Consider the following 27,631-nt stretch of genomic DNA (forward strand, 5'->3'; position numbering starts at 1 on the left):
TCTACAAAAGGCTTATTGCGGCTAGAGAAAAGTAAGAAAAAGAATCTCTAGCTGCCGACTCCTGTTTTGATTTTGGGGTTGGCGGCAATTCCTCTTGATCTCTTCCTTTTTTTGTTTCTTTGTTTCTTTGTTTCTATTGTAGTCCCTCTCTCGTTTTGTGAAGAGATCATTCAGTTCGTGGTTGTGGTCACTCTCTCGCTTGATCGATGAGAGCTTTTGTAGTCCTCATAACTAGTCACTAGGATTTAGGACTAAGGTCATCTCCAACCGAAAGAGGGTCAGAAGGCTCGTTTTAACCCTTTGGCCCTCCAAGAAATTAATATTTTAATGAACAGTGCATGGCCATATTTCTTACCATCTCCAACCGAGGGCCAAATGGTCATAGGGCCAAACATAGCCTTGTGACAAAAAACCATCTCCAACCGAGGACCAAAGGGTCATAGTGCCAGACATAATTTATTATTTAAATTGAAAAACTACAACCTATATTTAAAAACTACAACTTAAATTTAAAGTCCATAATCAACATCATCTTCGTCATCCGCCATTGTAGGAGTATAGTCAGAGGTAAACAAATGCCGCCGGATCATAATTTCCCTCCTTTTCCTATCAAAATAGGCCTTACTCATTGGAGTGTAATCCGAAGTGTTCATTTGCATATTCCTATCATCCATCTCTTCTTGTATTTGTTTGACCCGTTCTTCATGTCTACGGTTCCTTTCTTCCGCGGCAAAGGCATTTTGTTCTGCCATTAATCGCAATGAGGCCGCCACTTCCTGTTGAGTGGTGTAATCATCCTTTGCCTTGCCCTTTTCCTTCAACCTTCGGGCCTTGTTTCGCCCCATAGCTCTAGGTATGGAACCTTCACCAGAAGACGGATTTTCTACCCTTGTTTCTTGAATGGTCGGAGATCCATCTTCATCACCATCTACAACTGAGGATGCAGTTCCGAACACCAGGGTAGGACCTACTCTATGTTGAGGGGGATCTTGAAATAACACCCACCCTTTACATATTTCCCAACAACCATGAAACTGAAAAGGTTTCGAGCTGCCCTCCATATACAATTTCTCCACTTGGCGTACCTAGAAAATATAAATACACAAATTAAAGGTAAATAATTTATGAAATTAAATGTAATATAATTAAATATAATTACAAAAATTAAAGGAAATTAAGTTATGAAATTAAATGTAATATAATTAAATATTTAAAATAAATTGTGAAAACACTTACTTCGTCGTAGCAATTGGCGCTGCTTTCATGTCTACTTGTGGCTGCTAACAGTGCTTGATGCTATTTATTCAAACTTGGATGAAGATGTTTCTTCCATCTTGAAGAACAACTCTCGTGGTTTCGAGTATTCAGTGGAGTGGTGTCTTCGTAGAACTCATAGTATTTTTTGGACACACGAGTTCAAACACCTTCGCTTGTTTGAGAAGTCTCCCTCGCACTATGTTCCGAGACCCATCTATAAGCCTTGCAAAGAACTTCATCTTCTTTTCAGGACCAAACCCTACCTTTCATTGCAGATGAGGCCATTTGAAAATTATTGAAAAAAATGAAGGAAATATTATTGGAAGATGTAAGAAAATATGAGAATTGAATTGGTGTAGGAATGGTGAAAATTATGTGACAAATGGTGTAGCAATGACTTAGGTATTTATAGGAAAACATGAGAAGTTTTTTAAAAAATTTGGCCCAAAAAAGAAAAGTCAAATCCAATAGTAATTGACGTCAGCTAGCCGTTGTGTTTGAAATTATGGCTCGGCTCGGGCTAGCTGGTTCCTTTAGGCTAGCCGGTTGGCCCTTTGGCCCTTTTTTATCTAGTGGGCCCCACATGCCTTTTGGCCCTTTTTTGTCTAGTGGGGCGCACAAGCCCTTTGGCTTGGCTCTTGGTTATAGACGGTTTTCGGGCTATTTTCGACCCTTTGACCCTCTGGATCCTTCGGTTGGAGATGGCCTAAGGTTCCTCCATGTTTGAAAAATTGTATTGTATTTTTGATGTGTTTTGTAATGGTAGGGTTATGATGTTCTTATAGCATTGTAGTCTCTTGAGTTATTCTAAGATACGTTTAATATGTTTGTCGTATATACTTTTTTACTATTTCTAATGAATTTTTGTTCTCTAAAAGAAATAAGTAAGCAAATGAAAAAACCTTACATGCTACAATTGATTTTTCGTTGTAAGAGGGATAAATCAGAAATCATTTTATTGTTTATTTTACTTGGCACTACAAGAGTGATTGAAGTGCTTTTCGTGACATTTTCTGTACGCCCAATTCTACTCCTGTTGAGCCAGTTCCTTAGTACATAGTTGGATTTGAGGATGTCGAATGCAATAGGTCCTAGGATCGAAACTGACAGAGAGAATGGACTTGTCTAGTTTGGAAACTCCTTTTGAGATCCTCTTAGCATGGCCAACTTTGAGGTGACAAAGAGTCAATGGAGAGTCCATTTAGCGTCCCCAATGGGGGCTTTATCCTCCACGAGACTACCACATTTCTAGCCTTAGCGAGAAATTTCATCCTCAATGAGCCGGAAAATAGGGTTAGATCTACCACTGAGGCTAGCAACTTCCTTTCTTGAGTAGCATAAAATCAGGCTACATCTAGCTCCAAAAAACAGTGGGTCCCACAAAAAAAAGTAGCAACCTATATGAGGAAAATTCTATCACTCTCCCTCCACTTGCAAATACACTTATACTCTATTTTTATATTCTTTTTTTATTCTTTTTTCTTACTTATTTGTCTTGCAATTTGTTTAATTAATTATTTTTTTTAATTCTATAAGAATTAAAAATTCAAATTGATTTAACGTTCATGGGCATTGATGGGTGAAAATTTCAAATAATTTTTTTTCAAAATTGTATGATACAAATCTATCAATTGGTGCTAGGTAAATTGTTGTGTTATACGTGAAAATCAAATTATTTTAGAGACCAAAGTGAGGGTTTGTTTCTTTCAACGGATGAGATTGAGATAAGGAAATCTAATCCAACGAACGATTCATAAGTGATGAAATCTAACTTTGCCACAATTTGAACTTTTTAGGTTGAAGAGTTCACAAAAAAAAATTTAAGATAGCACGTCCAAAAATCAACTTAAGAAAAACTAACACAAAAAAAAATAAAAAATAAAAAATAAATCATCATTTAATTAAATTACTACATAAATAAATGTATATAGCCCCATATAGAGCCTGAAAGATATAGTCCCTCATTGGGAGAGATTCTTTTATAAAGCCCCAAAGATTCCTCGGAGCTCTAACATAGGCCATATCCACCACTTTTCTAGCCCCATATAGAGCCCCTCATTAGGGATGCTCTTAGTATTTTTATATTCTAAAATATGAGGTATTCTACACTACCTTTGTTAAAATAAAATTCTACTCCTGTTGAACATTTCATACTTGTGATAGGGTTCTTGCTATTATTGGATCAGCCTTTTCATCAGATTTTACTGGCTTAGGTACCCTGAGCACACTGTACAGCACAATAGCAGCAATGGCTCCAGGCAGAGGCGGAGCCACAGTGGGGTCAATGGGGTCGCACGACCCTTTGGAAGCCATGGAAATAACCTTAGACGTCCCTTGGAGCTGCTGGTGCGACCCCTTAAAACTGCGGGTGCGACCTCTTGGAGCTGCTGCATTTTTCTGGGTTTCTTCTGGTTTTCGTTCGGTTTGGCGGAAGAGGAAGACGAAGACGAAGACTCTCTCTCTTCCTTTCACACCACATGACCACACACTCCTTATTTAATTTTTTTTCTTAGTTTCTCTCCAATCAGATTTGTACAGCTAGCATCAAATTGCTTGCTTTGTGTAAAAAGCCATAGGCTGTCAGTTCACCATTAAGTCTTGGTACAGATTGCAAAGTTCCATGCGTCCACATCCACATATTTGACATAAATTAATGGTAATGATGTGTGTGCCCCCTTTCCAGATCCACATATTTAACAACTTTATTTCTCTTTATATTCAACATAAATTAATATGATCTCTAAAAAAATATTATTATGAACCATGACATCAGAATTTTATGTTTATTATGAACCATCCAATCCAATTTTATGTTTATTTTTTGTTGTCAGGGAAAGTAAAGGCACCTTTCAGTATGGTAACTATCGGCGAGAGGCTGATCACGCTATCCTACCAAGACCTGATGAAATGACGATATGCATGCCGTTTTTGTTAAAAAAAAAATTTGCACTGCGCGCGCTATCCTTGTTGACCCCCCAAACATTATTTCCTGGATCCGCCACTGGCTCCAGGAATAGGGGCTGCAATATAAACCCAAATGTTCTTATAAACTCCGGTAACGATAGCCGGTCCAAAACTCCTTGTAGGATTCATGGAAGTTCCAGTGATTGGCCTGCAAAATCCAATACATAAGAAAAGGGCATTTCTCATGTTCAAGAGTGACGATACATACAATGCAAATGGTAATAAACAGGATTTTTAGATTACTAGTGAGGAGTTTATTACCCAGCAATCATGACATTCACCACAAATGCAGCACCTATTGCAATTCCAGAGAGAATTTTGGCCCTAATTTTATCAGTCAAGCATAGGGTTAGTGCTTTGTCAACGAAAAAACAATTTAACACTCTTTTTTTAGCCTTCTGCACTACACATACTTAGTTTTGACGTAGCCAGCTAGTAAAATAGTGCTAAAACCCTAATCGAACGAAGAAATAGACTGACAAAAGTAAAGTATAATACCGCTCTGTCATCAGTGACAACACCACAAATGGTGAACATCAGTATAAACGTGATAACGAATTCCCAAGTGAGGGCTTGCAGGTAAGTTGTTGGATCAAAGAATTGAGTCATGGTTGCTTGAATACTGTCTTGATCGTTCAACAACAGCTTGAGGGTCAAGCTTGCTAATGTTGCACCAGACAATTGTGACATCACATACATAGGTACCTATAGCACAACAATATTTACGAAGCATTTTTTAGCAAGTTGTAATTGAAAATGTTTATAAAGACACTTGAAAAGTAGTAATTCTTTAATTTTATGTTTTAATTAATTTATATTCACTTTGTAGAGTTTTTGTCATGATGCTTTCAAAAAACGACTTTGACACTCATAATTTAGCTTTTGTGGCACTCTAAATTAATGCTTTTATTGTTTTTTATACTCATGCTGAACTGAAAGTGAAAATCACTACCTATGTTTTGTGGTGGATCATTTCTATTAAAAAACTTAATCCAGTTCGCTAGCTAAAAGACTCTTTTGAAAAACCAAACCAAATTTTGAAACTATACGCTGTGTAAGGATAGGATACGAGAACTCAACCCCATCTTAGTCCTTTTTTTTTCATTACAAGTGATATTCTACACTAATCTACACTAAAAGAATAAGAAGAGTTTCAACTTGAGACACAGTGGGTGAAAAGTCCTTAACCATCATGGAACCCACATCACTTGCCCCATCTTAGTCTTTTTAAATCTAAATAAGCCAATTTTCTATTTTATAAGAGAATAAAGGTCATTAAACTTTTATAACTTTATGTAAAGAAGTTATTTCAATGAAGAAGCCCTCAAAAAATTTCTTGTAACAAATATAGGAAGGTGTGCAATTGTGTCTCACATGTTTGTTTGACTGGAAATCTGCGGCCAGCAGCCAAGGCAATAGTAACTGCAGGATTGAAATGTACGCCGGAGACATGCCCAACTGCATATGCTGCGGCCATTAAAACAAGACCCCATGCGATTACTATTCCCACGATTGTAAGAGGTTGTATTTTGTTGACGAGAGCAGCCCCACAGCCTATAAATATAAGAATGTATGTGCCCACAAGCTCCGCCATCATTCACATAAACAAAGACATCGATCCCATGTATATAGTAAAAAACGAATAAATTAATTAAACTCTTGATGAGTAGACGATCACAACATTTAGTTATCGTCATGCCACCAAAGGCTGTTTAGTCTACTAAAACAAGGCTCATGAACGATAGTTGTTGAACATAAAAAGTTGCTATCATGTAAACACTAGTAGAAAAAACAGCTTGCGCAAAGAACAATATTTCGTCGCACAAGAAGTACTTGCGCAACGGAAAAAAAACTTCTCATGCAAAATAGAAAGGATAGGGAAAAAAAGAAATTGTTGTCGTCGCAAAATAGCAAGAAGTACTTGCGCAACGGAAAAAAACTTCTTGCGCAAGAATACTTAGCGAGACGAATACTTGTTGTCGTCACGTAAAGTCAGCAAGAAAACGCGAGGTAATTTGTTTGGCGCGAAAAGCTTGCGCTACGAAAAGGGGGCATTTGCACGACCAATGATTCGTCGCACAAGTTCTTGTCAGTTTTGACCATTTACTACAGGTAAATAAGAGGAATCAATACCACATTTAATACAGATGTTTGCACGATAAAGCCTTCGTCGTACAAAGGTCCTAACCTTCCTATAAATATGCACTTCTGTTGTCCTTATTCTTCATAATTATGTTCTCCTCATTCTTCACAATTCTGTTCGTGCTGGGATGGCGGATAAAAACAAGGATGAGAGTGTGAGCGATGCTAACTCGCATGATTTGAAGGAACATTTTGAGTTTGCGCATGCGATTGCTGTAGCCAATTAGGAATAATTGTCCCACTACTGAGTGGCGTTCTTGGGAAGATGTGCCCGGGAATGTGAAGAAGGCTATGATGGATGAACTATTAGTAAGTATATTGTTGATGAATCAATAATTAAGTTTGTGAAATTTTTAGTTATATGTTGGAATTAATTATTTGTATATTTGTAACAGTGTAAGTATACTCTTGATGATGATACGAACGAATAGTTGATGTATTTGAATTTATGAAGTCTTGTGGAATGGACTAGGACCATCCAAATAGTAGTTTTAAATTTATGTTTTGTATGACAATATTTAAATTTAAGATTTTTATCTATATATATATATATATATATATATAAGTTATGTATTTGAACTTAATTAGGTTTCAATTCCTGTTGGGTTTTTTTTTATTGAGATCTAATGCAAGCACCCTATCCTCGGTTTATATGTGTTTTCAATCTTCAATGAATATCGTATTTATGCTGAAAATAATTGTATGGATTGAGGCATTAATTATTTATAGAATAAATATTTAAGGTATTAATTATTTATAGAATAATATTTCAGGTATTAATTATTTATAGAATAATGATTTAAAGTATTAATTATTTTAGAATAAATATTTTCTGAATATTTGTTTGTAATTATAAGGTTTACGTAAACATAGATATCTATGTTTACATAAACTTTATAATTACAATCATTTCATTCGTCGCGTAAGACAGCTTTGCGTGATGAACATCATATGTTTGTCGCGCAAAGCACAGTCAGACTGCATTTAAACCTTCCCATTTATTGCACATTTATGACGCATTTTGCGCGATGAGCATGGAGATTTGCGCGACAAATGGGTTTGTCGTGCAAAGGTGTCCTAGTGTTATATAAACACAGTTTCAAAACCCTAGTTTTCAAAAAAAAAAATTGTTTAAAAAAGGATGGCCGATTCTGGATAAGGTTCTGGCAAAAAGAAACTTGTAGTCCGATTAAAGAGTTATTGATGAGAAGCAACAAATATATGTGGATTGGCTTTTCAAGCAGAGTTTCCAATAGTGGAAGTTTGATGTGTTGCGGGCGAGGGAGGATTAAAGTTGAGGAAGGTTGTTTTTAAAAATAAAAAAAAAATAAAAAAAGATTTTTGGACTTTATATTTAATTTAATTAATAAATTTATGTTATATGGATGAGTATTAATATTTACATTAATTATATTTTCTATTTGGGATAGTAAATTAGTTTTGTTAATTAATTTAATATTTAATTAGGTTTGAGTTTTTGATTTATAATAAAATAAAAATTTACAATACATACAAATAAAGCATAAAAACATAAAAAAAAAATTTAAATATGCATTGTGCAACGATACATGTTTTCGTCGCGCAATTTGTTGAAAAGAATAAATTGTAAAGTAAAGAAAATAAACTAAAAAAATGGTAAACTTGTGCGACGAATGTTTCTTTTTCTTTTTTTTTTTTGTCGTGTAAATAACACTTGCGCGACGAAGACCTTGTTTGTCGCCCAAAATCATTCGTCCAAAAGTGAACTTTTTAATCTGGATTTAACCACGTGCAGAGGCAAACTACAAAAAAAATTGCAAATTGTGCCTTTGCACTCATCCCTTCAATTTTGCTTAATCCGGCATCCGTCATTTCCATTTTCTCACAATTTCATCATCTAATACTCCCTTCATCTTCTTCTCTAGGTTGTGTCTGGTAAGTGTTTTTTGTCGTTAAGGTAAAAGTATTAATGTAAATTCATACTAACGTCATTAATTTCGTTGTCTATAAGGATATTGTGTGTGATTAGCGATTGGTGGAGAATGATTGAGAAAGTATTTTCTTCGTTTTATTTTTCAAAAAATATAAAATTAATTAAATTATGTTGAACTTAGTTTGTTATGTTTATATTGTGTTGTGAAATTATATTTATATTATGTTGTTAAATTTATATGTGATGTACAAATATGTGTTGTGATGTATGAAGTTAATTGAAATTAACTTCGTACTTGTTTTTTATTTTTAGTAAAACTTAGTTTCCCATTCGAGGATTAGTTGGTTCGCACATGGATGCGAAAGCATGACTGTGATCTAATTAATTCTTGAATTGTCCCATTATTTGGACAATTTGGGAATGCACAGTTATGACACGTAGTTTATGGTTAAATGATTAGGTTTCGGTTGTAGAGATTTTGGCGTCATCTCTGTATGTTCTTCAAGTGGTACATAGGTATTTTATACCTACGTCGTACACCTAAAGAACTGTATCGAGATGCTGCCGAAATTCATCCACGTCGAAATCTAATTTGATGTAGCTGTAAATTACTTGACATGACTATGCATTCTCGAATGGGATAGGGCCCTTACCGGAGGCATAAGGTGACATTATCATTTTGTATGAAGTTGTTGTGATTGTTGTATTGTTATTGTAGTTCCAGAAATTATGGACAAGATGTGGATACAGAACTCGAATAAATACGCGGATGAATACTTGGATTGAATTGAGGATTTTATTGACTTTACATGTACACACAACCCAGGTGCAACTAGAATCTGGTGTCCTTGTAAGAGGTGTAACAACACATTAAGGGAGACAACTGAAAATGTTCAATTTCATTTAGTAAGGAATGGAATGATTAAGACATATAATACTTGGAACCATCATAGGGAACAATTAGACAATGCTTCGTCTTCAAACGCCACAAAAGTGAACAATGTTGAAACTATTGTGGATCCTAATAAACAAGTTATGGATATTATAAATGATGTTTTTCCATTTGCATCGACAAACACCAATCAGGAAGGGGAAGATGACTTGCCTACACCAATAGAGAGTGCAGAGTTTGAACAATATGAAAAAAAATATTAAAAAATGCCAGCTAAGAGTTATACCCAGGGTGAGAGAGCTTTTCCGTTCTCACGACCATTATGGAACTAATGCATGAAAAAATAAAGTATCATATGTCAAACTAGTGTTTCGATTACTTTTTGGGGGTTTTCAATAGAATGCTTCCGAAGGACAATTGTTTGTCGAAAGACCACAGACATGTGCAAAAGGTGTTGCAGGGTCTTGGATTGGGTTATAAAAAAAATTAAGGCTTGCAAAAACAATTGTATTTTATTCTACAAAGAGAATAAAACGTTGGATAAACGTTCTATATGCAATGAGTCGAGATTCAAAATGACTTCTCAAAATAGAACGACTAAGATCCCACAAAAAGTCGTGCATTATCTGCCCTTGAAACCTAGGTTACAGCGATTGTATATGTTAACGCATACTGCCACAAACATGAGATGGCATAAGGAAAAATGGGTAGACGATGATGTAATGAGGCATCCTGCAGATGTGGAGGCATGGAAAAAGTTCAATCGAACGTTCCCCGAGTTTGCTGCTGATGCCCGGATTGTTTGATTGGGACTTGCCACTGACGGATTCAATCTGTTCGAGGTTCTAAACCAACACCAAATAACTTGGCCAATTTTCATATTCACACATAATTTGTCGCCTTGGAAATTCATGAAAAAAGAATACATGATGATGACTCTTTTGATAACTGAGGATCCAAGCAGGTCAGTCGATGTTTACTTAAGGCCTTTAGTTGATGAGCTAAAATATTTATGGACAAACGATGTGTGCACGTACGATAAGTCCACTTGGAAGATGTTCACTTTGCGGGCAGCAGTTATGTGGACTGTGAATGATTTTCCTGCATATGCAATGGTTTCTAGGTGGAGCACTAAGGGTTATATGGCCTGCCATATATGCAAGGATGATGTAATATCTGGTTGGCACGCTGGAAAAGTTTGTTACCTTGGTCATCGGAGATGGTTGCCATGGGACAATGAGTGGCGAGAAAAGGATAAAGAGTTTGATAGGAACATAGAGCATCGCCTCAGACCTACAAAATGGTCCGATGATCAGATTTTGGAAAAGCTTAACCGTTTGGATTTTGCTCCGTTCGAGAAAACAGTGAGTCGAACTAGACCTTCTACACATATGAGCTGGACGCACACACCTATGTTTTTTGAGCTCCCGTATTGGTCGAAACTAAAATTGAGACACAACCTTGATGTTATGCATGTTGAGAAAAATATCTTTGAAACATTAGTGAGCACGATTATAGATATCAAGGGTAAGACAAAGGACATGATTAAAGTTCGTCTTGATTTGGACAGAATGAGCATACAGAGGGGTTTATGGATGAATATGGATAGTGATAAAGCCAGAAGGGATCTTACATTTTTTTTCCATGAAACCGAATGACAAAAAAAAGTTTTTAAAGTTTGTATCGTCTGTAAAGTTTTCCGATGGGTATGCTTCTAATATCGCTCGTTGCGTGAATGTTGACGAGGGTAAATTTGCTGGACTAAAGAGCCATGACTGCCATATGTTTATGCAACATCCTTCCTATGGGTATTCGACACCTATTGTCGGATGATGTAGTGAAGCCAATCATATTATTGTCCAGATTTTTTTCCCAACTGACAGCAAGAATGTTGCTAAAGATTGACGTTAATCAATTGCACCATGACATTGTCTAAGTCCTATGCAAGTTTGAGATGATATTCCCTCCAGCTTTCTTCACAAGTATGATCCACGTGATGGTTCACTTGCCCGAAGAGGCATTGCTTGCTGGTCCTGTCAACCATCGCTGGATGTATCCAATAGAAAGGTATATAATCATCATCGTTTGTTTATACATCATTAGCACACGCTTACTAATTTATATCGTATCGTTTTATATGAGTCACAACAGGGCGAAGCCCGAAAGATCAAGTATAGAGGCTTGTGTTCAATATGAGTCGCTTACCTTCTATGGAATGTATTTAAAAGATGTGGAGATGACTTTCAATTGTTCTCAGCGCAATAATGACGGAGGTATGAGAAAGGAGAAACTTTTTGTCTTTGCCCAAAGCGCACGATCCTTTGGAGATTTTGTACGAGGCGAGTCGTTTTCCAAAAATGATATGGAGGTAGCGCATTGGTTCGTATTGAACAATTGTGACGAGATAATGACTTACTTGGATGAGTATAAAGAGATGATGAAGCGAGAACATCCATACATTTGTATGCCAATAAACACCAAGAATTGTTTCCATAATGGTTTCTTGAATATGTAAATTATAAATATTTTGTATTTGTGATATATATTGTAGTATTTAATTTTCTCATACTAAATATTTTACTGCTTTGTTTTTATTTCTCTGAAAAAAATGAAAAAAAGCATCCAAAACCTGCATTTTCTCAATTTTTCTTAGCAGAAAAGAAGTATCGGATTCAGGGCCACTAGTACAGAAGTCAACACCAATACATTACCTAGGCGGAAAATACGCAAATGATTTGATGGGGGATAAAGAAAGCTATATACCACCACAATATATGAAAAGCTTAAAGCTATTAGAGTAATAAAGCATAAAGTATTGGTCATGAATTTCTTATGTTTATCTATTTTAAAAGATTATTATATGTATAGACGATGATATGTAAGATTAGAGATGCTGCATCCCTTTACAATTTATACTTTTTCTTCGGGACTCAGGACCTTATAACTGCTTATAAAGGGCGCACATTTTAAAAATGTCATTTTACATTCTTTTTTATAAAAAAAAAATTCTTGTGATTTTATAAATTGAAGTGTGGGGTGACCTCTTTTTAAATACATACGATATTATCTATACTTGGGATGTGGAGGAGTGAACTAAGTTTTACAATGAGGTAAGCATAATAATTTGATTCGAATTCTACTTTGCAAATAATTGGAACTAAGACCTCTTACTTACAAACGAAAATGAATAATACTAAACTGTAGTATTAAGTGGCAGTGCAGAAGAAAGCGGTAAACCAATCAAATTTACTAAAGGATAACTAGACTGTAAACTTGTTTATTTTTCTTTAAATAAAGAATTATACTATTCGTACACATATTTTTATCTTCCACACACCCTTGTTAATTTTATATTATTAATCTTCTTTAATTTTATTTTATTCAGGGATTGAAAATTGAGAAAAGTGTGTGATAGCACTAACCTAGATAAATAGTAAAACAGATAGCAAATGCAGACTACAAAATTCACGAGGAGTATAATTATTTGTAGTCTTTCTGGCATTAATATGACACCCTTTATATCTTTGTGATTAGGTAAATACACATACATCTTTAGATTTCTGAGACTCGGTCAAAATCATTAGGCTATGAGATTATTAGACATTTGCGGTTACTATGGCTGTTAATGTGGCCAATTAGAACAGAATTACTTGCATCTGTCATAATCTCAAAGTGGATCAAATCTTTAATTGCTAGCAAGTTCTATATTCATATCATTGATTTGTGGTTAATTTGCTCTCAAAAAAGGTTTACGAGACCACGTGCCTTCTAAGGATTACCTGATTAACCAAGTTAAATCTATTTCTCTATAACAAAATAAACCTAATTCTCCCTCTCCCTCTACCAGAATTATGATGATCCAACTCCAACTGAAGCAAGAGCTGCTATTGTAAACCAGCTTCATTTAGACAGGAGTGACCACTTAGATCATCTCTAAAGGAAATGTCAAATTATAAGAGTCAAATTATAATTGATGACTAATGTGGCAATCTGAAGCCTTATATCAAATTTTGTACTTTTCAACCAAATTTTCAAATATTATTTTATTATTTAAATAGAACTTTAAATGATTGTAATTATTAAAAAAATGTTGAATTTTTTATTGGTTGAAATGTTAGTGGAATAAGGGACCCACTATTAAAATGAATTAAAAATAAATTTGACATTGATGTCAAATTTGACATCAAATCACTAAGTCTTCAAATCCAGTCCGCAAATAACATTTCGGTTAGAAAGACTTTTGATGTCAAATATGTAAAATGACATTCCACCTAGGATTTTGACATCTCCTTTGGAGATGCTCTTACATATTTATTTTTATTTGATTTGATTTTACATGTATAGTGCTCCAATTGGCTATTAATTAACTAAATAAAGATGTTAATTTGAAGTTTGTGAGTGTTTTTGGCTCGCCATGCTTAACACCCTATTAATTACCATTAAATTAGTTTAAATTTTGAAATTTGTGTAGTTGATAGATTAAATAAAACTCATTCAACGGTAATCAATCGGGTGGTAAGCATCACCATTGTCACATCCCAGTCTCGACTCCGCCGTAGCATGATATTGTCCGCTTTAGGCCCCGGCCACGTCCTCACGGTTTTGTTTATGAGAACTCACTTTCCAAGGGGTCACCCATTCTGAGATTGCTCTCACCCAAACTCGTTTAACTTCCACGTCCTCACGGTTTTGTTTATGGGAACTCACTTTCCAAGGGGTCACCCATTCTGAGATTGTTCTCACCCAAACTCGTTTAACTTCGGAGTTCCGATGGAATCCAAAGCCAATGAATTCCCAAAATGCATCATGCTATAGGAGGTGGGCATGTACATATAAGGCACATCACCCATTTTCAGTTGGACGATGTGTGATGTTACAATCCATCCCCTTAGGGGCCCGACGTCCTCATCAGCACACTTGCACCACACGGCAGAGTGGTTCTGATACCATTATGTCACATCCCAGTCTTGACTCTGCCGTAGCACGATATTGTCTGCTTTAGCCCCGGCCATGCCCTCACGGTTTTGTTTCTGAGAACTCACACGAAAACTTCACAGGGGGTCACCCATCCTGGGATTGTTCTCGTCCGAACTCACTTAACTTCGGAGTTACGATGGAACTTGAAGCCAATGAGTTCTCAAAAAAACCTTGTGCTATAGGAGGTGAGCATGTACATATAAAGCACATCACCCCCTCTCCGTTGATCGATGTGGGATATTACAACCATCACCTTAAATGGTGAGTAAAAATATTTCCAAAGTTTGGTGTAACTTAAAAACATACTATCTTCGAGTTGTAACTATATTTTTTTAGAACAACAATCAATTTCATTGATAACCACACGGGCAATTACAAGATTTGAAGTTAATAAATCTTTAGACACTCAAGAATGTCAAAGCTTCTTCTAGCCACCAGAAGGTCTCAAATTAACAATAAATCTCAGATCTGCATCTTCCTTAGTTTAACCTGAAAGATCTACCAGATCGACACCATATAGCCACCAACATGCACAGTCAAAGTGATCAAACAAAGTAAATCAAACAATATCTAACCCAAAAAGGTCGTTATGAAGCCCTTAGACAACTAAGGGATCGACAAAACAGCCCAGCAACAAAACTGGGGAAAACAAAAGCTCTCTACAACGGAGGAGAGATTCGGTCGGCACTAAGAGACTTAAGAAAAAGATACCATAAGGAACAATCCCCCCCACCCTCTCTCCTCCCTCCCTCCCTCCCTCCTTCCTCTCCTCCCTTTTAGTTTAGATTTTTGAAGTTTGATGACATATTAAAGTTTAAGGATGGTATGATGGCAAGTGGTGGATTGCGCAGTTGGTTAAGGCAGCCTTCTCTAAAAAAGATGGTTTGGTTCAGCAAGACCGCCCAAATCAAATTGATCAAAATCAGCTTGGTTTGGTTCAGTTTCTCAATGATTTTTGTTACAGCTGAACTGCGCCAATTGTGTTGTAGTTAGCTCCTTAAAAATCAATGTAATAGAATCATGCTTACCCCTACTTACTGCAGCACATTTGGACAATGTGCTTCATCTCATCACTTACCTATCAAGCTCCGTAGTCGCATTTTTTTTGTTCTAAACTCTGACTGGGCAGTAGTTTCGTCTTTTCTTCTGCTTATGTATCTTGCTCACAAACCAAAAGGAAAAGTTTAACGTTAATTTGTCTTGGAATAAGGTTTGTTTCTCCATTAGACTCGAATGTTATAGTGAATTTTGATACAACTATGAATGTGAATGTACCTACAATACTAAAAAATGTCGTACCCAGTGCACAAGGCTCCCGCTTTACGCAGGGTACCTACAATACTAATCAACTAAAATCCAAATCCAACGGTACAACCAATGCAAATGACCCTAAAACGAGGAAAGAACTTATATAAATGGGTTCACCACCGTTCTAACGTTCTGTTCCATATAAGTTGCCCTCTTAAGACAAGTATTAAAAATTAAAGTGTTCAACATTATGGTAAAAGCCACTAGCACTGCGTTTCAACAACTTAATTATGACTGAACTATTATGTCGCTTAATCGAAATCTCTTGTTGTACCAAATTAAAAACATGGAAATTTGGTTTTAGTGGTCAATAAATAATTTACCTATTTCGTTGTGGGTCAATAAACACTACATTTTCTAACAAAAGCCTATTAAAAACATTTTGATCTTCGACTAAGACCAAAACCACTATCCAATTTTTTTTCTTCATTTGTCTCCTCGTAAAGGCAAAATTGAACGGAAATACTTGCATCAACCCCGTAGGGTTCACCACATTACGAAAACCTATCTTTACCGTACAAATATCATAATTGAAATTGTTCTTTTTTTTAATTTTATCTACTTTCTATAAAATATCAATCAAATCGGTTATCGTTTATTCATGATGAATATATACACGACACACCTTGTGACCCGGGTATCCAAATAGATACCAAAATCAAGATATGTTAACCAAGACCTGGAAGGTGACGAAACCACATGCAAATGATGTGTAAAAAGTACGATTAAAATAAAACCAAAGTCTAGAACTAAACTAAAGTGAGAGTGAAAGTGTGAAGTGTAGGGTGAACCCTTATTACAATGCATGCGGTGTCAGAGTATAGCTAAAAAGTGCAGCAGAAATGAGAATATTCATATCCTGGGTAGGATGAATATTATACAAACTAACAGGAAATAATTTTCCTACATTAAGTGAAATTGATGTCAGAACCACCAGCGATCCCTTGTTTGCCACATAATTCAACTTCTAAGCCTAGAGGAGCACAGAACAAAAAGTGTGAGTTGGGAATAAATGATTTACCAAAAACCTTTGCTTTTCGTAACAGAGTAACCCCTCGCTTAAACTTGTATAGTTTCCAAAATTATATACAAATAAGTATGAGTATGAAAAGTCAAGGTCAATATATATTGTAAAAGCAGTTATGCTAAGGATATGGATAAATCACAAAAATCTTAACAATGTAATACAAGGTGCTCATAAAAAATGCAAACACACAAGTCCATTTAGAAAGTAGCTACATGAACAGGTTGGGTGTGATAATCCACACTCGACTATTACATACACGTGAAGTTGACGCTAAGTGCGTCACATACGAGTCTTAGGCTGACACCTCCAATGTATCTAATGTGAGCGTAAGTTAACGGTGCAATGTGAACATACATATAAAGCTGATCCTAACCTGAATGATTATTATAGATACCAGTATAAGCATGCATGATAAACACATATAATATGTATGATTATGCCACCATAATTTCATAAATCTCCACAACATCACTAACACTTGTATTTATAGTAAAAGCATGACATGGTGTAAAGCACTTCATAAAAGCCATTGTAGGAACACTAACACTTGGAATTCCTTTCTTTCTCTCGCCGTTGTGTTTGGTATTGGGAAAGTTTCGGAGTATTGAGATGAGTCAAAGTATATATTTGGGTTTGACAGAAGAGAGAGAAAGAGAGATGGAGAGGCAGGGAGAGGAGAGATAAACAGGAGGGTGAAAAGATAGAAGGGAAGAGAAAGACATGAAAATTGGGAGAGAATCACGTAAATAAGGACGAGAGAGGGGAGGGGATAAGGAATGGAAAAAAAAATAAAGAGAGAAGCATAATAGTTATTTTCTAACTAACTTAAATCTATATGGCAATGCTTCATTGACTTATGCATAGTCATCATAAATATTTCATTGATTATGTCAAAAAAAAAAAAAATTGGACATTGATATATGGCTAATTAGTAAAGATTTTATTGACCTTTGGCTAAATATCCTTTAAATAAATATGTTGTATAATAAATTTAATAAAACTGTAGTATTTTATAGTCTATGTATTCTTATTTTGCATTTTATTCATATACTTCTATTTTGCATTTAGTTTTCTAAATTTTCAGTACAAGTATAGTTCTTTTTTAGTGTAAATTGACACTTATTTATATGATATACAATAAATTTACTTAAATTTACTTTGACTCCAGCCCGCCGCTCTACTAGCAGCTAGCGTTTTTTTAAACCAATTTAGAATATGCGGATTGATTTGTCGTTAAAATCAGCTTTAGATGTCCAAACCTAATTTATGTCTCTTTAATTTTGTTTAGGCCTTAAATTTGTTTTCAGCCGAAGACAAAATGAGCTGTTTTTGAACCGGTCAGCAAAAACGTGAAGTAAAAGATTGTAAAATTTTGTTTTTCTAAAACAATTTTGTGATCCCTCAGCCTAAATTGTAGAGATTCTTTAGTCTCTAAAGTGATTAGCTTCTTTAACTGCAGAAGCTCTACTGTGTCAATAAATTAAAGGTATATTATTTGGATGGATGCTAATGCAAAGTCTTAACCGTTGACCTGTGTGTCTAGTTCGGTAGAATTTCCTTATCTCTCAAAAGAAGTCTAGTGGAGAATATATTGGTCAAAAGGTTCTTTCTTCTGCCAAAAGGCGTAACCCCTCTGCATTCAAACAATATTTTTTATAAGAATATTAAGCAATATTTGCCCTAATTTGTATATAACCAAGTCTCTGTATGCTCACCTAACATACCCATGCGACACCCTTTTTTGTTTGGTGAACATGCAATAACGTAGTTCACTTAAAAAGAAAAGAAGTATTCCTGGACTTTCTTTCCGAATTTGTAAAATCCCATTAATTTCTCTGTTTTAGCAAGTTACACCTTTGAATTTTTATAATTAACCAAATTCGTCTGCAGTTAGGTATTAGAATTTTTCATCCAACATCTCGTTCATCTTTGTCACGTGTTGTCCAATGAGAGACTTGGGAGTTTAAAAAGTAGTCATGTTGTCCCTTACTAACACCCATACCAGCAACCAATTCTACCTTTTCTCCCATTTGTTTGGTTAAAATTAATTATGAGTCAGATAACAGAATTGTTTGGCCTTATAAATTTCCGAAAGTGGACAATGCTTGAAAAAATGGACGAAATGTTAGTTGAAAATTTTGAAAATCAAACGGTAGGATGAATTTGGATAATTATAAAAGTTCATGAGAAAATTAGCTAAAGTTAAAGTTTATAGGAGATTCACAACGTCTTACAAGTTTAAAGAGCAAATTAACGAATGCGCAAAAAAATTAACGTATAGTTAGAATCCATATAACTATAAATAAAAACTACAAAGTAGAGTTTGATCAAGGCTTCAAGGACGCGCAAGTTCAATTTAAGTCTCAATAATATTATTAAGGCAGAAAATTTATTTTCCTAACCCGTTATACGGGCTGAAACCTATGTGGCATTTCTTATTGGCCTGGACTTAAATAATAAATGCATCCCCATTGACCAAGACCAAAATCAAAATTGGCTTGTAATTATTATAAAATTATATTGATCTTCTATATAAGGTCAGTTTGGGATACTGTATTCTTTTTTGAAAAAAAATGTTTTTGTTGTGTTTTAAAAATAATCGGCTGGAAAAAAAAAAAGCAATTGAGTGTTTGATACATTATAGTGTGAGCGATGACAATGACAATGGTGACGATGACAATGGTTGTGATGGTGATGGTGATGGTGGTGGAGGTGGTGCCAATAAAGGGGTGTGGTGGTTATGCTACAGAGGTAACAATAGTGGTAGGTGCGACAACAACCACAATGGTGACAGTGTGGTGGTAGTGGTGGAGGCGGTGCCAATAAAGGGGTGTGGTGGTTATGCTGCAGAGGTAACAATAGTGGTAGGTGCGACGATAACTGCAATGGTGGCGGTGTGGTGGTAGTGGTGGCAATTGTGTTTTATGATGGTAGTGGTGGTAGTGGTGGAGGCAACGATAATAGTGGCAGTTGTGGTCGTAGTGGTGGTGGTGGCTGGTGTGGTGGTGGTGATAACAAAGGTGGTGGTAATGGCAATGGTGTTGTGAGAGGTTAGAGTTTGTAGTGGTAAGTACTAAGTACTGATAGCCACTTTGTTCTCTAGTGTAAAATGTGTCTGCAAGGATAATTAATGTTATTTTTTTTAATTAATGAGCTTAATATAGAAATTAAAAATATTCATTAAAAGCTCAGCTTCGTTTTTTATTAAAGTAACTTTTAAAATCAACATATGTATTGTTCTAAAAACTGCTATGTGGAGACCATTATTTTTAGAATAACTTGGACATTTTACATTGACTAAACACTTGTAGTTTTAATAAATAAATAAAAGTAAACCGAATTAGGTGTTAATACTAAAATAATAATATTTATATTCAATTGTAAAGATTAAATTCCTCCAAGTAAGTTGTGAATTACATTACATAACCAGGTTATGAGATCTTTATAGGATCTCTAGGCCCATATTTGGTCTAATTTAATTGTTGTTTAGGTTTACCTATAGCTATATAAATATTTATTGGTCAAAATTTCCTATTTATTATTAATACTCAGGTACAAATATTTCGTACCAAAATTCCGAAATACAAAAGCGCGTGTCCTTATTGAATATTAAGAAAAAAGAAAAGTACAAAACCGCGTGTGTAAAAAAAAAGAAGCTAAAATTACGAAAAAGCAGTCTACGAAGAAACAGACTAGAGAGAGAGAGAGAGAGAGAGAGAGAGAGAAGAAGGAAGGGAAGCAGGAATCAAAAGTTAACAGCCAACAAGTCTTTTATGGCAGCCTTTTCCCACTTTCCTTTAAGACCTTTCACAATATTTAATTAAATTAAATTAAATTTAAAAAAAACACACAATTAATTAATTAATATCAATTCCCAGACTCCCACGACAGCAGTTATAAATCATCAAACACAATTCCTAGGACTCCCACAAAACTTCCCAAGAAAAACAATTTTTTTAATGTTTTTTATTTAATTTTTTTGAATAAGAAAAAGTTGAAATGTTCTCTCTTTTATTTATATTTTCTTTATAACTCGTCATCATCACCATTCTGTTTTTATTATCTTGTGTGTACGAAGTCATAACAAAGAAGAAGAAGAAAAGGAAAAGCAGCCACCACCGGCAAATAAGAGACCGCCAAGCAATTTCTACCTTTGATTGGATGGGTATGACCAAAATCTCGGACACCCACTTTCTGATTTTACTCGTTTTTAAGATTTTTATGGGTTTTTACGGATGTTTATTTATCTATATATTTTCTGAAAAGGGTTTTTGGTTGGTCTGTTTATACTGATTGAATTCGGGTCTGATCGTGCAGTTTGAGAATCTGGGCAATTTTTGTTTGTGGTTTTGGAGGTGGGTTTGGTTTGGAATTTGGATTGGAGGTGATTACAAGTGGTGGATGCTGCAGATTTAGCTCCAGTTTTCTTCCTTTTTTTTCTTTCTGTTTTATGGATAGGTTATGCTGTTTTAGTTCTTCCCACTCTCAGGTAATCATTTTTCTGCACTTTTTATTTCCCTTTTTTGGTGTTTATTTGCTCAATCATAAGTCTTATGAATCATGGGTTTCAATTATTTTCTGGGACCAAATGTTGAGTCCAGTTGACTTGTTTTTTTTTTCATGTACTTTGTTTTCTAGTAGTATTTTCGTTAGATTTTAGGTAGATGTGAAAATTCTGTGTTATTATGATGAGATGGATTGATAGACTCTTTTTGGGATTTTAGAGGGACCATGATCCTTCATGCATGTTTTTCTTATTTGTTTGATTTTCTCATGTTTCTCGATCGATTGTTTTGTGTATTTTGGTTTTCTGAGCTGCTCTTAATGGATTGCTATGGAATATTTGGTAAATTGAACTGCTTTTCGTGTTCTAGTTGACTGATAATTTTTGTAGCTGCAGCTGATGTTCTGAATAACTAAAACTTTAGGGCCATAAAAAACCGAATCAACATGTATCTAAGTGGCTGCTGTTGTTAGTCTGGTGCAGTTAGTATAAGTATGTTGTCTTATACTCTATAGGCAGAGAATAGAGTTATGTTTCATTGTTGTTAAAAGAAGCTTACGAAGGGAAAATAAATTGTAAAAAAATAGATTCAAGCTCAATTTTCTTCTATGCTAGCCTGCGCGCTTGAAACTAATATTCCAATCTATCCCCACTAAGTGGATTAGGAACTGAAAGTTTTTCAGTTTTCTGAGAAAAAGAATCGAAAATAGTTGTTTCCTTCTGAATATTTCCTGTCCCTGATACACAAGATTGAGGTTGTATTATGTTAATTTTTCTGTGCAGTATGGGGGCCATTCATCTGGCTCTGGTAAGGGAAGAAACAACGATGGGATAATAAAGTATGGCTTCAGCCTGGTAAAAGGAAAAGCAAATCATCCAATGGAGGATTATCATGTTGCTAAGTTTGTTCAGATCCAGGGACATGAGTTAGGATTGTTTGCTATTTATGATGGCCATTTGGGAGATAATGTGCCTGCATACCTACAGAAGCATTTATTTTCAAATATCCTTAAGGAGGTATTGCTACTAATTTCAGAGAGTTTAATCTATTGGTATTGTTTAGGTGCATTTAAGTGGAATGACACTATCTTACACTTCTCATGTAACTATTCTAGGAAGAGTTTTGGGTTGATCCAAACAGATCTATCTCAAAAGCCTATGAGAGGACAGACCAGGCAATTCTCTCGCATAGTTCTGACTTGGGCCGTGGCGGGTCTACTGCTGTTACTGCAATATTGTTAAACGGTCGGCGGTTATTGGTTGCAAATGTTGGAGATTCACGGGCAGTTCTTTCAAGGGCGGGTCAGGCAGTACAGATGTCTATAGATCATGAGCCCAACAACGAACGAGGCAGCATTGAAAACAAAGGTGGCTTTGTCTCTAACATGCCAGGTATTTACAGCACCGATGTCTAAAATGTTCAGCAATGTGTAAATACTCATAAAGATGTAACTACTAGAATGGACATTGCTGGTTTTTCATGAAGGAATGAGTTGTCAATCTTCACTACTTTCATTTTAAATTGTTCTTCATCTTTTCATATATTGTATGCATACTAGTTTTCTGCTGCAAGGTTCTCCCCTTAGTTGTGAACTCCAAAGACTCTTTTCACCTCCTTGCATTACAGTTAAAATTGTTGATGAGTTCTTCCACCAAATAGATATAAGCAATACGATGGACTATTTTCTAAATGTAGATACTTTGTTTCCTTGGAATTGTCTCAGCAATATGGACATCTTGCTTGTCCGATGTTATTGTACATCCGAGCTTAGAAGTAGGTAGGATGACTTTCAAATGCACCAACTCTTCCTATATGTTCTGAAGTAATGAAATTCTTGAAGTAACAAAATCAAGATTTCTCTGTTCATATTTAACTATCGAAACACAACCAGTGAAAGACATCTTGTACTGTTGGTTGTTCAACTGTGATGTTTAGACATCTTCTAGAAAAACTGTTATTGTGTCCTTTCAGTGTTTTATAGGTTATAATCATCCCCTGCATTATTTTTTATCTTTACGGTACTTGTGATGCTTTACATGTTTTAATCATTTCCTGCAATATTTCTCTCTCATTAGGACACTTTTCAAGTGTGGTTTAATGCAATCCTTGCTTTCATTTTAGCCTAGAACGTTATACTTTTGTTTGCTTGTTCATTTGTTTGTTTGTTTGTGTATAGACATGGTTATTACAGTAATAGAACACTTGTATGCCACAAAGTAGTGAAAAACTCACAAGTTCCAATTAAACAACAACGACAACAACAAATCTTTTCTTGTAGTCTCTTTCCACTAAATGGGGTAGGCTATATTAATCATAGAATACCTCTGCACACGGTTTTGCGCCAAGTCTTCCGTTAGCTCCAAGTAATCCATATCTTTTCTTGTAGTCTCTTTCAAAGTCTTCCTAGGTCTTCCTCTACCTATTTTGCCCTAAGCCTCCATCTCATAGTTGCATCTTCTAAACGGAGCATTCTGTGGGTCTTAGGTTCACATGTCCAAACCTTCTCAACCGATTTTCTCTAATCTTATCTTCAATTGCGGCAACTCATACTTTACCTTGGATATCCTCGTTCTTAATCCTATCATTTCTCGTATGCCCACATATCCAACAAAGCATTTTCATCTCCGCTACACTCAATTTTTGCACGTGTTGCTATTTGACCGCCCAAGATTTCATGCCATAAAGCATCACGGGTCTTATCGTAATATAAAATTTTCCCTTGAGTTTTAGTGGCATACGATGATTGCACAACACACCCGATCCACTTTTCCACTTTATCCATCCAGCTTGTGTTCCATGGTTGAGATCTCCATCTAATTCTTCGTTATTTTGCAAGATAGATCCAAGCTAACGAAAATGTTCACTCTTTGGTACTCCTAATCTCCAATCCTCACCTCTACCTCATTTGGGCCGCCACTGAACTTGCACTCCATATACTCTTGTCGTTGACGTACTTAGAAGAAAACCTTTAGCTTCCAACACTTCTCCCAAAGGTTAAGCTTCGCATTTACTCCCTCCTATGTTTCAACTATCAACACTATATGATCTACGAAGAGCATACACCAGGGATATCTTCTTGAATATGTCCTGTTAACTTGTCCATTACCAATGCAAAAAGGTAAGGACTTAAAGCTGAGCTCTAGTGTAACCCTATGGTTATGGGAAAGCTTTTAGTTTGTCCTTCATGACTTGGATTCTTTTTTACCTTAATATTAGTTTACCATCTGTGCGAAAGGGATTAAGTCTTGAAATACTTGTCTGACTCAGCTCTAAGTTACAACAGCCAGTTATGAGCCTTTTCTGTTAATGAATATTCAGCGCATTGGTATTTATTGCTGTAACACGAGGTTGCAATTGAGCTTATGTTAAGTCTTTCATTGAACTGACATCTATTGAACCCTTTTCTTTGCAGGAGATGTCCCTAGAGTCAATGGGCAGCTAGCAGTTTCTCGTGCCTTTGGAGACAAAAGCCTCAAGTCACATTTGCGATCGGATCCCGACATACAAGATGTCTACGTAGACAATAGTACTGATGTTCTAATCCTTGCCAGTGATGGTCTTTGGAAGGTGAATCATTTTACCCGATCCTTCTTCTTCTTGGTGCATTGTGCACTCTAGAAAAAGCAGGAAGAATTCGCGTAAACACTGCATGCTTTAGTTTCATAGCAACAAGATAAAATTGAAAAGTCTCTTAGCAATGACTTATTTCTGTGATAATCCAGGTCATGGAGAATCAAGAGGTGGTTAATATGGCAAGAAGGACTAAAGACCCTCTGAAGGCGGCAAAGCAATTAACCGCCGAAGCACTGAAAAGAGACAGTAAAGATGATATTTCATGCGTTGTTGTTAGACTAAGGGGATGATACCAGTAAAACCGTATTGCTTTCTGGGTGCAGTATATAGGAATAATTGAAGTTTCTTCATATGCAAGGGTGATTTACGAATGGATTACACAACAACGAATACTTACCTGGTTCGGGGGGTTACGGTACAGCGAATTTCTGCAGAGCACGGAAATGGCGAAAGAAAAAGGAAGAGAGAAATAGAGGGATGCTTGTCAGTGTAAATTTATGCTTCTTCTTTTTATGTTTGGTGTTTTGATATTGTTTGAATTCTTTGAGAAGGTGAATTAGTCTGATGTGTATATGGCCTTCTACTTTACACAAATGACCAAAAGCGGATATGTGATGACGTGGACGTACTTCTGTTTGTGATTGGAGGAATGCATTTTGTTTTGGACCAGGTTTTTCCCATTTACTCTATGGAATTGTGAAATTTGCCTGCCATTGAACACGCATCTTAGCTGGAAATGGAGTACTGGGATTCTTCTCCTTCCCCTTTCATGGTAATTTGATTTAATACAACGATATTGAAGGCAACCGCTGGGGTTGGGGTCAGGCCATATGATAAGGCAACCCCTTGGAGCTACATCTGCCTACTCTTGCACAAACATTCATGCTACCATGGCAAAATTACAAAATCAAATACAAAGATTAGTAAAAGTGAGTCCATAGTTTGGTTGAGCGTAAGCAACAAAGTTTGCTTCTCGGTAAACATGACACATTTTTCGACATTGAAAGCTCTCAAAAAGGGTGCAAACATTTGTCATCTCCATAATAAGTTGATAATCTCCTTCAATAAAGTTGTTAGATAATCCAAGACGTTTAACCCACTTAAAGCCAATAGAATATATCTTTGTGCTATAGAATTTGGAAGAATGTCATGACAACTCTCCTACATTTTGAGAATTCTTAGATGAGTAATGCTAGGTAAATTAAATTTGTAGGCTAAATTTGTAAACTAAATAATGCGTCACCAATAAGAAATAATCACGTTAATCAACACTTAAATAAAAATTCAACCATCAACATCCATGTTATTTAGTTTGCAAAATTTAGTTACAATTTTAATCTTCCTAGCATTATTCGTCTCAGATATGTCCACACAAGACACACATCCTCTACATTCATGTTCCACATGGGCTCGTATGGAACTTGAAATGTATGAAATTCCTTTATGTGTGCATCTTTGGCGAATATGTAGGGGACATATACGATTGTATCCATAAATCTTATGTATGTTCCTTTTTATACTAAGAGGCGACTCTTAGTAATATTGTCCAATGGTATTCCTCTTAACAGAGGTGTTAGGTTCGAATTCCGAAAAAAAATGACTTCGCAATTAAGACCATCTCCAAATGAGATGTTTAATATAATATAATCTTATTTGATGATTGATGTGACCAATTGATTAAATATCAAATTTTCTTCATTTTTAATGAATGTGTCAAATATTTATTTTATTAATATATTGGACTTATGGTTATATTAACTATTCAAAAATAATTAAAATTGATTCTAGCTTTCATCATATTAGTTGTTTTTTTTATCATATTAGTTGTCAATGGAACCCATGATAAATTAAATATATTTGACTTTATCTTTGTTTGTTGTACAAAAAGTCAACTAAAGAGTCAAATGACTCAACTGCCACATCATATATTACATCTCCACTAAAGAATACCTTGATGCCTTTTAGTCTTATTATTTAACATCTCCAATGAAAATGTCAAATTATATAATAGTCAAATTACAATTGATGGCTAATGTGGCAATCTGAAGTCTTATGTAAACTTTTGTGTTTCTCCAACTAAATTGTCAAATATTATTTTCTTAATGTAGCACTTGAACTGGTTGTATTTATTAAAAAAAAAATGTTAAAAATTTTATTGGTTGGAATGTAGTGGAATAAGAGACCTACCATTTATTATTATTATTTTTAATAAACGATGTTATCTATATTGACTGATATCGATTGAAGGGTAGCATTGTCCAAAGACTAGTCATGCTGATATGGCAAAACAGTTAGACATCTAGCTGATGTGGCAATTAGTTAGAGTTGTTGGGGCTAATAGCTTATAGTGCAATATAGCTAATGAGCTATATAAAGTGTGTAAACTGTCATTTGCATTTCAGTTAGTGAAATATACACCGAAATTCATACCCTTTTCTCTCTCTACAATTCTCTCTTCCTTCTTCTTTCATTATTGCATTTCTTTCTTTTCATTGGTAATTTCTTGATACTTGTAGTACTATTATCATGGTATTGTGAGCCCGTCGATCCTCGGTGCCGATTCCATTGTGCGATTCCTTTTGGTCGATCGAAGGTTCTTTGCTAGTTGATTGAAGTTCTTGATCCTTCGTGATCAAGATTGCAGTGTATATCAGTTTCTATGCTTCTGATTTTTCTGTGCACGCCAACTGTTTGCTTTAATGCTTCGGTATCAAATTTCTGTCATTTGTGTTCAAGATTGAAAGGCCGATAGCCATTTTATGAAAGATTACAAAGCCAATAGCCAAAATTGTTAAAGTTGTATAAGAATTGTTGAAGATTGTTAATTTTTTACTCGAAAAAGGCCGATAGCCAAATAGTGGTTTCTTGAGAAATTTGTAATTTGGTTTCAAGAACATAGCTTTCTGTGAAGAACAAGTATTGTGTGATCAAAACTAGTTGCAATTGTATTCAAATGGCAGATTCTACTGTAAAGATTGAAGGGTTATTTGGTATGCTCATAGTGAGATTACAAGATGACAACTTTGTTAAATGATGTTTTCAATTTCAGTCGGTTCTTAGAGGTTATGATATTT

The 27,631-nt window shown here is 35.3% G+C and overlaps 2 protein-coding genes across 3 annotated transcripts; one reads left to right on the forward strand and one right to left on the reverse strand.

Moving 5' to 3' along the window:
• Window positions 1-4,239: 4,239 nt before the first annotated feature.
• On the reverse strand, window positions 4,240-5,815 carry LOC103446638 (nodulin-26-like). Its single transcript, XM_070826368.1, has 5 exons — window positions 5,609-5,815; window positions 5,346-5,354; window positions 4,722-4,926; window positions 4,483-4,546; window positions 4,240-4,369 (listed from the first exon to the last, which is right to left on the reverse strand). Exons 1-5 carry the CDS (start codon window positions 5,813-5,815, stop codon window positions 4,240-4,242), a joined length of 615 nt encoding a protein of 204 aa, XP_070682469.1.
• Window positions 5,816-20,160: 14,345 nt separating this feature from the next.
• On the forward strand, window positions 20,161-25,226 carry LOC103446581 (probable protein phosphatase 2C 10). Of its 2 annotated transcripts, none has more exons than XM_008385713.4 (6): window positions 20,161-20,644; window positions 20,797-20,968; window positions 21,767-22,000; window positions 22,099-22,375; window positions 24,397-24,551; window positions 24,707-25,226. In XM_008385713.4, the coding sequence occupies exons 2-6, from the start codon at window positions 20,930-20,932 to the stop codon at window positions 24,845-24,847; spliced, it is 846 nt and encodes a 281-aa protein (XP_008383935.1). In that variant the 5' UTR covers window positions 20,161-20,644; window positions 20,797-20,929; the 3' UTR covers window positions 24,848-25,226. The 2 variants fall into 2 exon arrangements, with proteins under 2 accessions (XP_008383935.1, XP_070683351.1); XM_070827250.1 differs by having other exon boundaries at window positions 20,407-20,644; window positions 20,797-21,475.
• Window positions 25,227-27,631: the final 2,405 nt, after the last annotated feature.

This window comes from Malus domestica, chromosome 08 (genome assembly GCF_042453785.1).
Source record: "Malus domestica chromosome 08, GDT2T_hap1".
Lineage (NCBI taxonomy): Eukaryota > Viridiplantae > Streptophyta > Magnoliopsida > Rosales > Rosaceae > Malus > Malus domestica.

What these genes read in the sequence shown, in the direction of transcription:
- LOC103446638 (XM_070826368.1), bottom strand. Translation starts at nt 5,815, where the DNA reads ATGGCGGAGCTTGTGGGCACATACATTCTTATATTTATAGGCTGTGGG. An exon ending in TGTTGTCACTGATGACAGAG is followed by an intron (nt 4,547 to 4,721) that starts CGGTATTATACT and finishes CTGATAAAATTA; the next exon opens with GGGCCAAAATTCTCTCTGGA. An exon ending in GTGAATGTCATGATTGCTGG is followed by an intron (nt 4,370 to 4,482) that starts GTAATAAACTCC and finishes TGGATTTTGCAG; the next exon opens with GCCAATCACTGGAACTTCCA.
- LOC103446581 (XM_008385713.4), top strand. Translation starts at nt 20,930, where the DNA reads ATGGATAGGTTATGCTGTTTTAGTTCTTCCCACTCTCAG. An exon ending in TTAGTTCTTCCCACTCTCAG is followed by an intron (nt 20,969 to 21,766) that starts GTAATCATTTTT and finishes TTTTCTGTGCAG; the next exon opens with TATGGGGGCCATTCATCTGG. An exon ending in CCAGTGATGGTCTTTGGAAG is followed by an intron (nt 24,552 to 24,706) that starts GTGAATCATTTT and finishes GTGATAATCCAG; the next exon opens with GTCATGGAGAATCAAGAGGT.